The sequence below is a fragment of the Poecilia reticulata genome, chromosome 8 (assembly GCF_904066995.2).
Source record: "Poecilia reticulata chromosome 8, P_reticulata-male-v2, whole genome shotgun sequence".
Taxonomy (NCBI): Eukaryota; Metazoa; Chordata; class Actinopteri; order Cyprinodontiformes; family Poeciliidae; genus Poecilia; species Poecilia reticulata.
In genome coordinates this window covers 16940326-16954078 of record NC_088837.1, presented here as the reverse complement: position 1 = coordinate 16954078, position 13753 = coordinate 16940326, and the positions used below count along the sequence as shown (strand labels likewise).

The 13753-nt window shown below is 37.8% G+C and overlaps 1 protein-coding gene and 1 long non-coding RNA gene across 2 annotated transcripts in view; both read left to right on the top strand.

Annotated features, from left to right (window-relative positions):
* kcnt2b (potassium sodium-activated channel subfamily T member 2b) overlaps positions 1 to 13753 on the top strand; it is a 59768-nt gene that overhangs the window by 16219 nt on the left and 29796 nt on the right. Inside the window, exons 2-5 of the mRNA XM_081610081.1 lie at positions 10212 to 10291; positions 11229 to 11331; positions 11618 to 11680; positions 12487 to 12535. Of these exons, the coding sequence (XP_081466207.1) occupies positions 10212 to 10291; positions 11229 to 11331; positions 11618 to 11680; positions 12487 to 12535 (295 nt within the window). The remainder of the gene's footprint in view (positions 1 to 10211; positions 10292 to 11228; positions 11332 to 11617; positions 11681 to 12486; positions 12536 to 13753) is intronic.
* On the top strand, positions 6694 to 9468 carry LOC145552577 (uncharacterized). Its single transcript, XR_014088667.1, has 3 exons — positions 6694 to 7169; positions 8213 to 8284; positions 9085 to 9468. It is a non-coding gene; the product is annotated as an uncharacterized LOC145552577 (long non-coding RNA).

The window sequence follows — 13753 nt, the reverse complement described above, 5'->3', positions numbered from 1 at the left end:
CTGAGAAAAATGATGTCCAGATATCATGTAAAAAGATAATTCTTTGTTTTTGCAATCATTAGGTCCCAATCAACCCAAATATCAGACGAATTAATAATGCATGCCATGCAAGAGTTTGGGTCTTAGGTGGTTACAAAGAATGTGGAAGTTGAAGTCAACAGTAGTGCCTGTGGTCACTGAAACCCTCAGGGTAATGACCCCTAAACTGGAAGAGTGACTCAAACAAATACCTGGAGATACATCAGACCTCTTGATACAGAGAAGCACACCTTTAGGAACTGCTAATATACTGTGAAGACAACTCACGCTCCAAGGCTTGTGGTAGAGGACCCAAGCTTTTTTAAAATGTAATTTCCCTTTAGGATCAATAAGGTATTTTTGAATTTGAAAGAAGGGATAACCAGTCATGGAGTAATACAGAATTACAAATATAAAAATAAAAAGCATTTATTTAAAAATATTAAAGTGCCAAAAATATCATGATTACTTATGTTACTGTTAGCACAAAACTTTTAAAATGTATATTTTGTCGTAATCTCAATGTCGCTACTCTGCATACATGTAGATTGTCTAGGTAGTCTAAATTGTCTATTGGCAGGTACATCAGCCAACCTTTTTCTGCAGGTGTTGTGTCTGCCATTAGACAACAGTTTATGTTGGATCTTTATCATAAAAACAGTTTGTTTTTATGATAGTGTTTGGAACTGCCCTGCTGCTGAAATATGCTATACAAATAAACATGATTAATTGATTGAACAGAAATGATTAAAAGAAGTGACATCATTGCTGGTGGGAGATACCATCTAACTGTTGCCTCTTAAATAAAGAAAAATGTATGATAAACTATTTAACTTTGAAATATTGAATGAAAGTTACAAAATATTACTCAAATAGTTTTTTCTTGTTCCTGGAAAAAAATCAGACCTTGTGTGCTTCAGAAACAAAATGGAATTCTCCTTTTGTTGTATCCCTCCTCCTCTATCAACTTGGTACAATCCGACAAGTCCAGGTGCAAGCCATTAGTATTCATTTAACTTGTTTCATTTGTTTTGCGTGGAGAAAGAGGTAAGACTCATACAGAATCTCTTAAGACATTTAAGTACATATAGTTTAGTAATTTTGCAGAATGTTGTAGGTTACTTGATGCTTGGATACACCAAAGCATCTGATTTGCAGCAGTTTAGCTAGTAATTACCAACCATGTTAGCCAGTGTACCAGAGTTTAAAGGGAAGGTGGCTCACTCCAGAATTAGATAAAACTGTATTTGGTCATTTTCTGTACATCAGTGAGTGATATTGTTTCACAGGCACAAATTATCCTAGATAGTAATCATTAGTATTAAGATGATGTTTTAATTTTTTTTAAGATTTTGAAAACTTGTCAATAGAAAGTCAATTATGTAGAACTGTGTACTTCAGTACATCATTTTCGCATAAAATAACACCAAATCATATTATGTACAGCAGGGGTGTCAAACTCAAGGTCTTGAGGTCTGGTGTCCAGCAACATTTAGATGTGTTTCTGATGTCACATGGCTGGATCAGATGGGATGGTCATCAATTTGACTGCACTGAGAAGCTATTTCAGTAATATACTTAAGGTGTTTTAGACCAGACAGACATGTAAAAGTTGCAGTACACTGGCCAGGAGGCCTGGAGTTTGACACCCCTGGTGTACAGTATCATGTTGTTACTAAGCAACACATTCTCTGATCTTTGCAGAAGATGTCAGCAAAGAGGTCTCAGAGAGCAAACATGATTCCAATTGTTATTGCTCCTTAGGTGAAGATAAAGAAGGATTTGATGTAAAATACCCCAATTTATTTAAAGGTGAGTTGTGACTTTATTATGCATAGGATTCCAGTGTTTATTAAAGGATTGTTTTTTCCTTTGTTTTGCTTTTTCACTTTTAAACTATTTTTATACTACACATTATTAGCATAGATCATGTTCGATGATCATTATAATCAGAATACCTTTCTTTTTCCAAAGGAGACAAGCAACTGCTCAAAATACAAAAGATTATATATATATATATATATATATATATGAAAACAGTCTGAGGACTGAGTTTTGAAATTACAAGTACAAAATAATTAGTTGCATTCAGTTGACAAAAAATGTTTAAGTAACCACAGAAAGACATACAATTAGATCAATTGACTGATTTTGAAAAATGTTAATTTCATTTGCTACTATTTGATATATCTGCATTGTTTAAAGTTTATCCTACTTATTATGTGTACCTACAGGTAGAGGTGTGTTCAGCTAAAGGTGCTTTGCTCATACAGTTGGTGGACTTTATTTATGGAATAATTCAGTGTACATCCCTTCATTTCAGATTTCCAAAGTTGAACCGTCAGGCTGGTGATGTGGACATGCGGATCCTGTTCAACCAACCCTCCAGAGGTAATTTTGGTCTCCAACGACCAACTTATTCTCTAAAATAAAGTAATTGAAATGATATTAAATATTGTTCAAACACACATGTGTTGTGTAATACTAGATATGTTAGCTGCATAAAAAGGAGGACTGAGTTTTGGAATGACAAGTATAGAAGAATGAAAATTACATTTAGAAGCGCACATACACACAGGTCCTGTGTAATACTCGAAATGCAACGTGCAGGAATAGGGAGGACTTTTTTCTACATTGGGAACAAACTCACATATAGTGAGTGTTCTTTACATTTCAGATTTCTAAAGATGAACTGTGTCAGGCTGGTGACGTGGATGCATGCGGATTCTGTTCAACCAACCCTTGCAGAGGTAATTTTGGTCTCCATCGACCAACTTATTCTCTAAAATAAAGTAATTGAAATCATATTAAGTACTGTTCACACACATAGGTGTTGTGTAATACTAAATATGTTAGCTGGATTAAAAGGGAGGACTGAGTTTTGAAATTACAAGTATAGAAGAATGAAAATTACATTTAGAAGCGCACATACACACAGGTCCTGTGTAATACTCAAAATGTAAGGTGCAGGAATAGGGAGGACTGAGTTTTGAAATTACAGGTACAGAAGAATGAAAGTTACATTGAGGAGCACACATACACACAGGTCCTGTGTAATACTCAAAATGTAAGGTGCAGGAATAGGGAGGACTGTTTTCTACATTGGGCACAAACTCACATTTAGTGAGTGTTCTTTACATTTCAGATTTCCAAAGATGAACTGTGTCAGGCTGGTGACGTGGATGCATGCGGATTCTGTTCAACCAACCTTGCAGAGGTAATTTTGGTCTCCATCGACCAACTTATTTTCTAAGATAAAGTCTTTGAAATGATATTAAGTACCAGTGGTCCCCATCCTTTTATCACCGCGGACCGGTGAAGACTTGGCCATTTTTCTGTGGCTCGGGTTCTTCTTTTTTAACCCGAATTTCCCCTTACAACAATCTTAGAACGTTGCTTGCGATAATCGTAACCGTTCATCCTGCCATCTATGGCATGCTAAGACTGATCACATCCAGTCGTTGGAACATTGGGACTGCTCCGATCTAAAATCGGGCATATTCTCACAGCTTGTAGGGCTTTCCTTGATTGGGAGCTAGAACTCAACCTGTTCAATTTGACAGGCAGCCAATCAGAAAGCGCTGTGACGTAGCTCATGGAGGGGAATCCCAAACAGCTGAGCTGACATGCCCAAAATGAGTCCGGTGGACATCGGAGATATGTGAAAACAGCATGAATGTTTATTCAGCATTTCGTACAAAGAATATCCACAGAAATGATGACGAGTGGAGTTGGAGCAAAATTGCTACCACAGTTGATAAACCCGGTAACTTTTCAGCTATCCGTCATTAAATTAACGTGACACAAGGCTATTCATTCAGTCAAGGCTTGATGCTTACACTAGCTATATGCATTGCAGGTAGATTGTAGTTGTGACATCATTTTGTACTAAAGCCTGCTCACATGGCAAGATTTGCTCCTGTTATGTGGCTGGACACATAAACCTGTTGTACTTTTATCAGCTCTGTGGTCACAGAATTTGGAAAATCGTCTGACAATCCTAAAATCTTGCCGTGCGAACCAGACTTAAGACTTACAAGCTATACTCCTCTTTTCTCGTCTCGATCACTGCCATAATGCTCTCTGACTCTAGTCGCTATGCTAACGTTCACACATCCCTTCAATATAAGATTTGAAAATGCCACAAAAATGAATATTTATTTTCATGAAAATTTTAACTTACGACAATGACAAATTAATGGGAGTCCTGAGCTTGTTTCTCTGCAATGAGATGATCCCACCTTGGAAACGATGACACACAATGCAGAGGGTGTAATGGCAAAGCAGTTTGAAGCTCCATTGCCTCATTTGTAAGCCGGTACATATTATGCAGAGTGGGCTTGGAACATGGGAGTCACCTACAAGTCCAGGATAAATCCACTCTCCTGTCTCTGGTCCTTTTCCCCTTTTCCAAAGAAACTTTCCAAACATATCGCTTTCTTACTCATTGTGGGCTCAATGTTGGTGAGCAAGACGTAACCGAGAGAATCCGGTTAAAGGGTTTTCAAAATAAACGATCCTCCATACTCAGACAATATGTAACACGAAAATATTTTCTTGTGCGGCCCGGTACCAATTGGTTCACGGACTGGTACTGATCTGCGGCCTGTGGTTGGGGATGACTGTTAAGTACGGTTCAAACACACAGGTCTTGTGTAATACTTGATATGTAAGCTGCATAAAAAGGGAGGACTGAGTTTTGAAATTACATGTACAAAAGAATGAAAGTCACATTTAGGAGTGGACATACACATGGGTCCAGTGTAATACTCAAAATGTAAGGTGCCGGAATAAGGAGGACTACGTTTTGAAATTACAAGTACAGAAGAATGAAAGCTGTTTTAGAAGCGATCATACACACAGGTCCTGTGTAATACTCAAATGTAAGGAGCAGGAATAGGGAGGACTGTTTTCTAAATTGGGAACAAACTCATATTCAGTGAGTGTTCTTTATATTTCAGATTTCCAAAGATGAACCGTGTCAGGCTGGTGACGTGGATTCAGGCGGGTCCTGTTCAATCAACCATCCAGAGGTAATTTTGGTCTCCAACGACCAACTTATTTTCTAAAATACAGTTTTTGATATGATGTTAAGTACTGTTCAAACACACAAGTCTTGCGTAACACTTGATATGTAAGCTGCATAAAAGGAGAGAACTGAGGTTTGAAATTACAAGTACAAAAGAATGAAAGCTACATTTAGAAGCGCACATACACACAGGTCCTGTGTAATACTCATCATGAAAGTTGCAGAAATTTGGAAACCTGAATTTTGAAATTACAGGTTGAAAAGAATGAAAATGACATTTAGAAACGCACATACACACAGGTTCTGTGTAATACTCAAAATATAAGGTGCAGGAATAGTGAGGACTGAGTATTGAAATTACAAGTACAGAAGAATGAAAGTCACATTTAGGAGTGCACATACACACTGGTCTTGTGTAATACTCATCATGTAAGTTGCAGAAATTTGGAAACCTGAATTTTGAAATTACAGGTAGAAAAGAATGAAAATGACATTTAGAAACGCACATACACACAGGTCCTGTGTAATACTCAAAATATAAGGTGCAGGAATAGTGAGGACTGAGTATTGAAATTACAAGTACAGAAAAATGAGTCACATTTAGGAGTGCACATACACACTGGTCTTATGTAATACTCATCACGTAAGTTGCAGAAATTTGGAAACCTGAATTTTGAAATTACAGATTGAAAAGAATGAAAATTACATTTAGAAACACACATACACACGGGTCCTGTGTAGTACTCAAAATATAAGGTGCAGGAATAGGGAGGACTGAGTATTGAAATTACAAGTACAGAAGAATGAAAGTCACATTTAGGAGTGGACATACACATGGGTCCAGTGTAATACTCAAAATGTAAGGTGCCGGAATAAGGAGGACTACGTTTTGAAATTACAAGTACAGAAGAATGAAAGCTGTTTTAGAAGCGATCATACACACAGGTCCTGTGTAATACTCAAAATGTAAGGGGCAGGAATAGGGAGGACTGTTTTCAAAATTGGGAACAAACTCATATTCAGTGAGTGTTCTTTATATTTCAGATTTCCAAAGATGAACCGTGTCAGGCTGGTGACATGGATTCAGGCGGGTCCTGTTCAATCAACCATCCAGAGGTAATTTTGGTCTCCAACGACCAACTTATTTTCTAAAATACAGTTTTTGATATGATGTTAAGTACTGTTCAAAAACACAAGTCTTGCGTAACACTTGATATGTAAGCAGCATAAAAGGAGAGAATTGAGGTTTGAAATTACAAGTACAAAAGAATGAAAGCTACATTTAGAAGCGCACATACACGCAGGTCCTGTGTAATACTCAAAATGTAAGGTGCAGGAATAGGGAGGACTGAGTATTGAAATTACAAGTACAGAAAAATGAAAGTCACATTTAGGAGTGCACATACACACTGGTCTTGTGTAATACTCATCATGTAAGTTGCAGAAATTTGGAAACCTGAATTTTGAAATTACAGGTAGAAAAGAATGAAAATTACATTAAGAAACGCACATACACACAGGTCCTGTGTAATACTCAAAATATAAGGTGCAGGAATAGTGAGGACTGAGTATTGAAATTACAAGTACAGAAAAATGAAAGTCACATTTAGGAGTGCACATACACACTGGTCTTGTGTAATACTCATCATGTAAGTTGCAGAAATTTGGAAACCTGAATTTTGAAATTACAGGTAGAAAAGAATGAAAATGACATTTAGAAACGCACATACACACAGGTCCTGTGTAATACTCAAAATATAAGGTGCAGGAATAGTGAGGACTGAGTATTGAAATTACAAGTACAGAAGAATGAAAGTCACATTTAGGAGTGGACATACACATGGGTCCAGTGTAATACTCAAAATGTAAGGTGCCGGAATAAGGAGGACTACGTTTTGAAATTACAAGTACAGAAGAATGAAAGCTGTTTTAGAAGCGATCATACACACAGGTCCTGTGTAATACTCAAAATGTAAGGGGCAGGAATAGGGAGGACTGTTTTCAAAATTGGGAACAAACTCATATTCAGTGAGTGTTCTTTATATTTCAGATTTCCAAAGATGAACCGTGTCAGGCTGGTGACATGGATTCAGGCGGGTCCTGTTCAATCAACCATCCAGAGGTAATTTTGGTCTCCAACGACCAACTTATTTTCTAAAATACAGTTTTTGATATGATGTTAAGTACTGTTCAAAAACACAAGTCTTGCGTAACACTTGATATGTAAGCAGCATAAAAGGAGAGAATTGAGGTTTGAAATTACAAGTACAAAAGAATGAAAGCTACATTTAGAAGCGCACATACACGCAGGTCCTGTGTAATACTCAAAATGTAAGGTGCAGGAATAGGGAGGACTGAGTATTGAAATTACAAGTACAGAAAAATGAAAGTCACATTTAGGAGTGCACATACACACTGGTCTTGTGTAATACTCATCATGTAAGTTGCAGAAATTTGGAAACCTGAATTTTGAAATTACAGGTAGAAAAGAATGAAAATTACATTAAGAAACGCACATACACACAGGTCCTGTGTAATACTCAAAATATAAGGTGCAGGAATAGTGAGGACTGAGTATTGAAATTACAAGTACAGAAAAATGAAAGTCACATTTAGGAGTGCACATACACACTGGTCTTGTGTAATACTCATCATGTAAGTTGCAGAAATTTGGAAACCTGAATTTTGAAATTACAGGTAGAAAAGAATGAAAATGACATTTAGAAACGCACATACACACAGGTCCTGTGTAATACTCAAAATATAAGGTGCAGGAATAGGGAGGACTGAGTATTGAAATTACAAGTACAGAAAAATGAAAGTCACATTTAGGAGTGCACATACACACTGGTCTTATGTAATACTCATCACGTAAGTTGCAGAAATTTGGAAACCTGAATTTTGAAATTACAGGTTGAAAAGAATGAAAATTACATTTAGAAACACACATACACACGGGTCCTGTGTAGTACTCAAAATATAAGGTGCAGGAATAGGGAGGACTGAGTATTGAAATTACAAGTACAGAAGAATGAAAGTCACATTTAGGAGTGGACATACACATGGGTCCTGTGTAATACTCAAAATGTAAGGTGCAGGAATAGGGAGGACTGTTCTCTACATTGGCAACAAACTCACATTTAGTGAGTGTTCTTTACATTTCAGATTTCCAAAGATGAACTGTGTCAGGCTGGTGACGTGGATGTATGCGGATCCTGTTCAACCAACCCTCCAGAGGTAATTTTGGTCTCCGACAACCAACTTTGTTTCTTATATAAAGTCATTGAAATAATATTAAGTACTATTCAAACACACTGGTCTTGTGTAATACTCATCATGTAAGGTGCAGAAATTTGGAGGACTGAGTTTTGAAATTACATGTAGAAAAGAATGAAAGTTAAGTTCAGATGAGCACAGACACATGGATCCTCTGTAATAAACTGGATAGGTTCATACATTAGGTGGACATTGTTTTATTTTTAGAAACAATCATTCAGTGTTTATCCCTTCATTTTAGCTCTCCATAGAGATGCCTTGTCATGCTGCTAAGTTGCATGCATGCAAATTATTTTCTGGCAACTCACCTGACATAAGTTTTATCTCAATGACCTTTTTATTTTCTAAAATAGTCATGAGAATACTAAGTACTGTTCAAACACATGGTTATTGCAATTCAAAACAATTAATCATAACAATTCATTGGTTTTGATACCTACACAAGTGTCAGGATCAAATTCTTATTTTAAGATTACACTTTTTTCGGTTAACAGTGGTTAACTGTGTGTGAGATCATGATATCATCCATGATGAAATGTCAAATTTAGAAAAATGTTTTATGTGAAGGACTGTTTTCACCTCTGAAATGGAGTGGTGTGTGATGTAAAGGTAATTTTTTTGAGAATGGGAATTGGGTTCATCTTTTGAATATGATCTTCCATGTCTAGTTGTGCTGTATGTTGAAATTGAGTCATAGTGCAGCACTGACTTTAAATACTTATGCTACCTCCCTTTGTCAATTCTTACTTTTCTCTGTCTAGTTTGCAACCAGTCCCTGCACAAAATGTGTTATTGTAAATAAAAGGAGGACATCACTGGTAAGCTTTTAGTAGAAATATTCTTGCTGAAACGCTTTCAATGTATACAAAATATGTTTTTAATCAACAGGTCTGTCCAGAACAAAGTTCAAGTGAAGCGATATCATCAGAAGAGGAGTATGCTCCTGATTCCGTAGATGATTCAGACATCTCATGGGATGACAAATGCACTCCACAGAAATATGGACTAGTTATAGTCCATATTTCCATTTTTGGACTTCTTAATGCACATAAATTTTATGTTTTTTGTATGTGTATGCCATGGTCCTGATAAATAAAATTGGCCCTGACAATTACTGTTGGTGTCATGGGCGGAGCCAAGCACCTCATTATCGTTTGTCCTTTTAATACAGCATTGGGTCACATTCTTGTATTTTGAGTTCTGAAGTGTGTATCTAAATTTTTAAGTGAGATCTATGTTGTGTAGCTCTAACAAGATTTTTGACAACTTACTACGTCTTTCTAGCATAAGTGGAAAGGGGTGTCCGTTTAGTGTTGCAAAAAACTGGTTTGAAAAAAGTGTCCTGCTAGTACACCAAAACCAGTATAGGTGTGTGTGTGTGTGTGTGTGTGTGTGTGTCCCTTCTAACAGGGGGGTGCCGGACTGGGGAGGCAGAAAGAGCAGTAATTATTGGCCTCCCATGTTCAGCAGAAACATCAGAGGGAAGTAATTTGTTGCTCTATATTTAATCAGTGGAGATAACGAGAGCGAGTGCGGCTGTCTGGGCCGATGGGCAGGCGCACAAGCAGGAACACCATTTCCTCCCAAAGCCATTAGTCTTTAATGTAGCCAGCCGCACTGTCATAGTTTCATACTTTTCTGCTCAAATAATCATTATCTCCTTTTCCATCTCCAATTTACTCAAGTGTACGCTTTCTTTTCCTCACCTTTGTTCTTTTTTTCTTTCTTTTTTTGCTGTTTACCTCCCTGCTCTCGCTCCTCTCGGCTCCTGTTTTTTTGACACAATGAAAGAAGCGTTTTCTCCCCTCAGCTACCAAAGCACCTCCTTGTTTACTCTTTTCCTCATTATCCTCACCTCTCTCTTATCTACTGCCCGTCTCTCTTGTAGGGTGCAGGTGGAGTTCTATGTGAACGAGAACACTTTCAAGGAGCGTCTGAAGCTCTTCTTCATCAAAAACCAAAGATCCAGTAAGTCCTCGAATTTTGGAGCTTCACCTTCAGCCATCTGGAAACGAAATGTGAATTTTGCTGTTTTGCCCCGTCTTTGTTTCCAGCCAATTTTCTCCCACTTTTGGTGGAAAAGATGGGCTTCATTTTTGGGTGTCAAGCTCTGCGGCTCTTGCTCCGGATTTCATCATGTTTCCTCAGCTTGTCCTCTCTTTGAAACGGTCTCATCTGTATCTCTGGTTGTTAAGATTAAACATGCTTCATTCAGGGTTTTTAACCTTTTCCTGTTAGCCATTTTATAGAGAACTTCACACTTATTGGCACTCAGAGTAGAAGGTAAACGCTTTGACACAGATTCATCTTTTTATTTTCACAGTCAAACATCACATTATGGATGTTTGACTGAAGATATGGACACATTTAGAGAAACGGATACTTCCTTGTTGAGATTTTCTGATAGACAAACATCAACACACATCTGCATTACTTAAATAGTGTGTCCACTTGCCTTTCCTATTTTGAATAGTGACTCCAGTGGGCCTCTAATGTCGTTTATGATCCTTATGTTTAATAATACTTTGATAGAAAGCAATTGAATAAAGTAAAACATAAAATGGAAAACATAAGTAACTTACATATTTTACAGGAATTGGTTGGTCTGCTTTTAATTGGGGTTTTATGAAGAATAAGTTATTCCCTATTTGTTTTTTAATTAATTAATAAATATAAGCATTCTGAAAGGTTGTATTTCTTCAATTTTCAGTGTGAAATTATGACTTAAAGGCACAACAAATTTACTCTAAGCCTTTTTATGCTCGTTTACCGGGGGTGCCAATATGTTTAGAAATGGTATAAATTGTGACTCATAGTATACCATAATGTGTCTTTGTGTTTTTTGGGGGGGGGGTTTTGCGATTTAAAACATTCAGTGTCTATTTCCTTTCGATTTGCATTGCAGGTCTGCGAGTGCGAATGTTTAACTTTGCTCTCAAGGTGCTGAGCTGCCTCCTCTACATCGTCAGAGTCCTGCTTGACAACCCGCAAGAGGACAGGCAGGACTGGTGAGAGAACCGGCAATAACACGGGGGGATTAATGAGGTGAAACTCTGTGACTTTAAGGGCCTGATAACAGTCACAGGAGCAGCAGGTCAATATAAATGAGATGGCGCAGTGTGTAAAGCATCCTGCTAAAAGGATTCCACGTGAGATGTTTTTTTTTTGCAGGAGACAAAAGGGGATGTTGGAGTTTTTGCTTAAATTTTGCAGATGTGGCAGAGAAAATCAATTATATTTAAATGTGTTTTTTTTTCTTTCTTTCTTTCTTCTTCATTGTTTTGCCCCCTGCAGTGGCAGTGGAGTCAACTGCACCAAGCAGAACACATCATCCCGTCCCTGGAGTGAGTTTGACTGGTAAGCATGCAAACGGCTGCGGCTCTAATGAGGAGCGATGGCCTCTGCCTGCGGACGCCGAGAACGAAACCACACATCCAGGAGGACGAAAAACCCCCACGACCCCCGGCTCACCGGACGGAAACGCCGCGTAACACAATCAATGCAGCTTCACTTAACCGGCACAATCTGCCGTATTGATATTAAGCAGCGCAGGACCTCATTCATTTGTCACAATCCAGCTGTATTGAGTAGCTGTCAGCATAATATGTACGTAGTGCCTGCGCAGGCTAATCAACAGCGATCTAGTGGAGATAAAGTATGTAATATACTAGAACAGAGACAGAGGAGCTCTGGCTAGCGCCCACAGACCTGAGGCTGTGTCATATCTCCCTGTTCAGGGGACCTATTGATCTAATTGATGGCTAATGACACTGGCTTAGCTCTGGCTCCAAATGAATAAGGAGCCTGACACAGTGAGTTCAGGCTGCCTCCCTTTGCAGGCAGCATCGCATTCATGGCAAGCAGCCTACCCCACGCTCCAGCGTGCCTTGGAGGGAAAAGAAACACCCGCTCTGTCACAATAAGAATGCAAATGTGAATCCACAAAAAAATGACTTTCCTCCTGCCATGTGAGCCCTCTGTGTTTCAGCTGAGTGCCATAATTATAACGCAGCAACTCGAGTTGTGTTTGTAGACACAGTTGCAGCGTTTGGGGGGAAAGAGAGTTGCCTGTATATTACATTTTGAAGCTATTTATTAAAACATTGTATTTACTCAACTAATCTCCACCCTCCAACCCTCTTTTCCCTCCGTCGTCTCTGTAGGAAACTCATCATCTGGGTTGACAGACCTCTGCCGCTGTGGGCGCTGCAGGTCAGATATTTCTTATCACATGCCTTGTTAAGCATTTGTCAGCCTACAGTCATTCACAAATACTCGCATAAGGAACACGCATTAGTCAGTTGCAATATTAAAATCAAGAATGTGATGATAATAAATGACGTGGAACTTAATTAAGGTTTTAATATGTCACAATATAGCTTTGCTGATTGTTTGTTCACTTCATTGAAGGCAGGCTGGATTTTTTTCCAGCTTCATTTCTGTGTTTTTCTTTATAAAGAAGATGGACCTCATATTTTTATTTGTCTAATGTGCTACTCAAACCTTATAGAATGCAATTTTGTATGCATAGTTTATGACTTATTGCACCAAAACGCATCAAGCTGCATTGGACCTGGATGTAGCAAGTATATTGATTTTAGCTTTAAATAACTTTAATTTAACTTTAAATAACTGTTAACTTGGTAAATGATTAACTTTTTTATTTTATCTATAAATGGAGCCTTGTGAAGCCCTTTTATTGTGAATGATCAATAATTATTTCTTTTTAATGCTGTATGCGTGTCAGTTTTACAGCTCTGAACATAATTTCACCAAAATCTCAAAATAAAGTTACAGAAGTCACAAGTTATGGAAGCATTTAGTATGGTTAGCATGGCTGGCATTAGAAAATAGAATCAGTCTATATAAGCATTTCCTGCCATTAGTTTCCTGCAGCTTAACTGTGACATTTCTAAGGGATTACTAACATATTGCAATCCGTCATGATGCATAACAGGTAAAATTGGACTTCTTAAGTGGATAAAATGCAGCAAATTTGCTGTAATATGTTCAGTTTCCTTTTTTAGCCAAAGTGCCTGCTTAGAAAATATAGTTTCCGTTCTAAAAGTCTTATGTCTTTTTGCTTCCTGTGATTTTTATCTCAGTGATGCTGAAAGTCTTTTTTCCCACTTCCACACAACCTGACCAGGTAGCATATTGGAGGCTCACAGATCAGAAAAAAATAATCTGTCAATTCTAGTTGGCAGTGATTACTTGGTGTATCCTGCACATCCTTGCTAAATCTGTTGTAGAACCTTTTAGTGATAAGAAAAAGGAATGAGGTCTAATAAGTTTGTGTATTTCATCTAAACTAAGTTTTATTGTAATTTCTTAGCTATGTATGTTGTTCCTCAGAGAAAACTGCCTCTGGTTTGACTGATTGTGGTGGCAGGACGCACTCATATCCACCGTTATTGTGTGTTGTAGCGT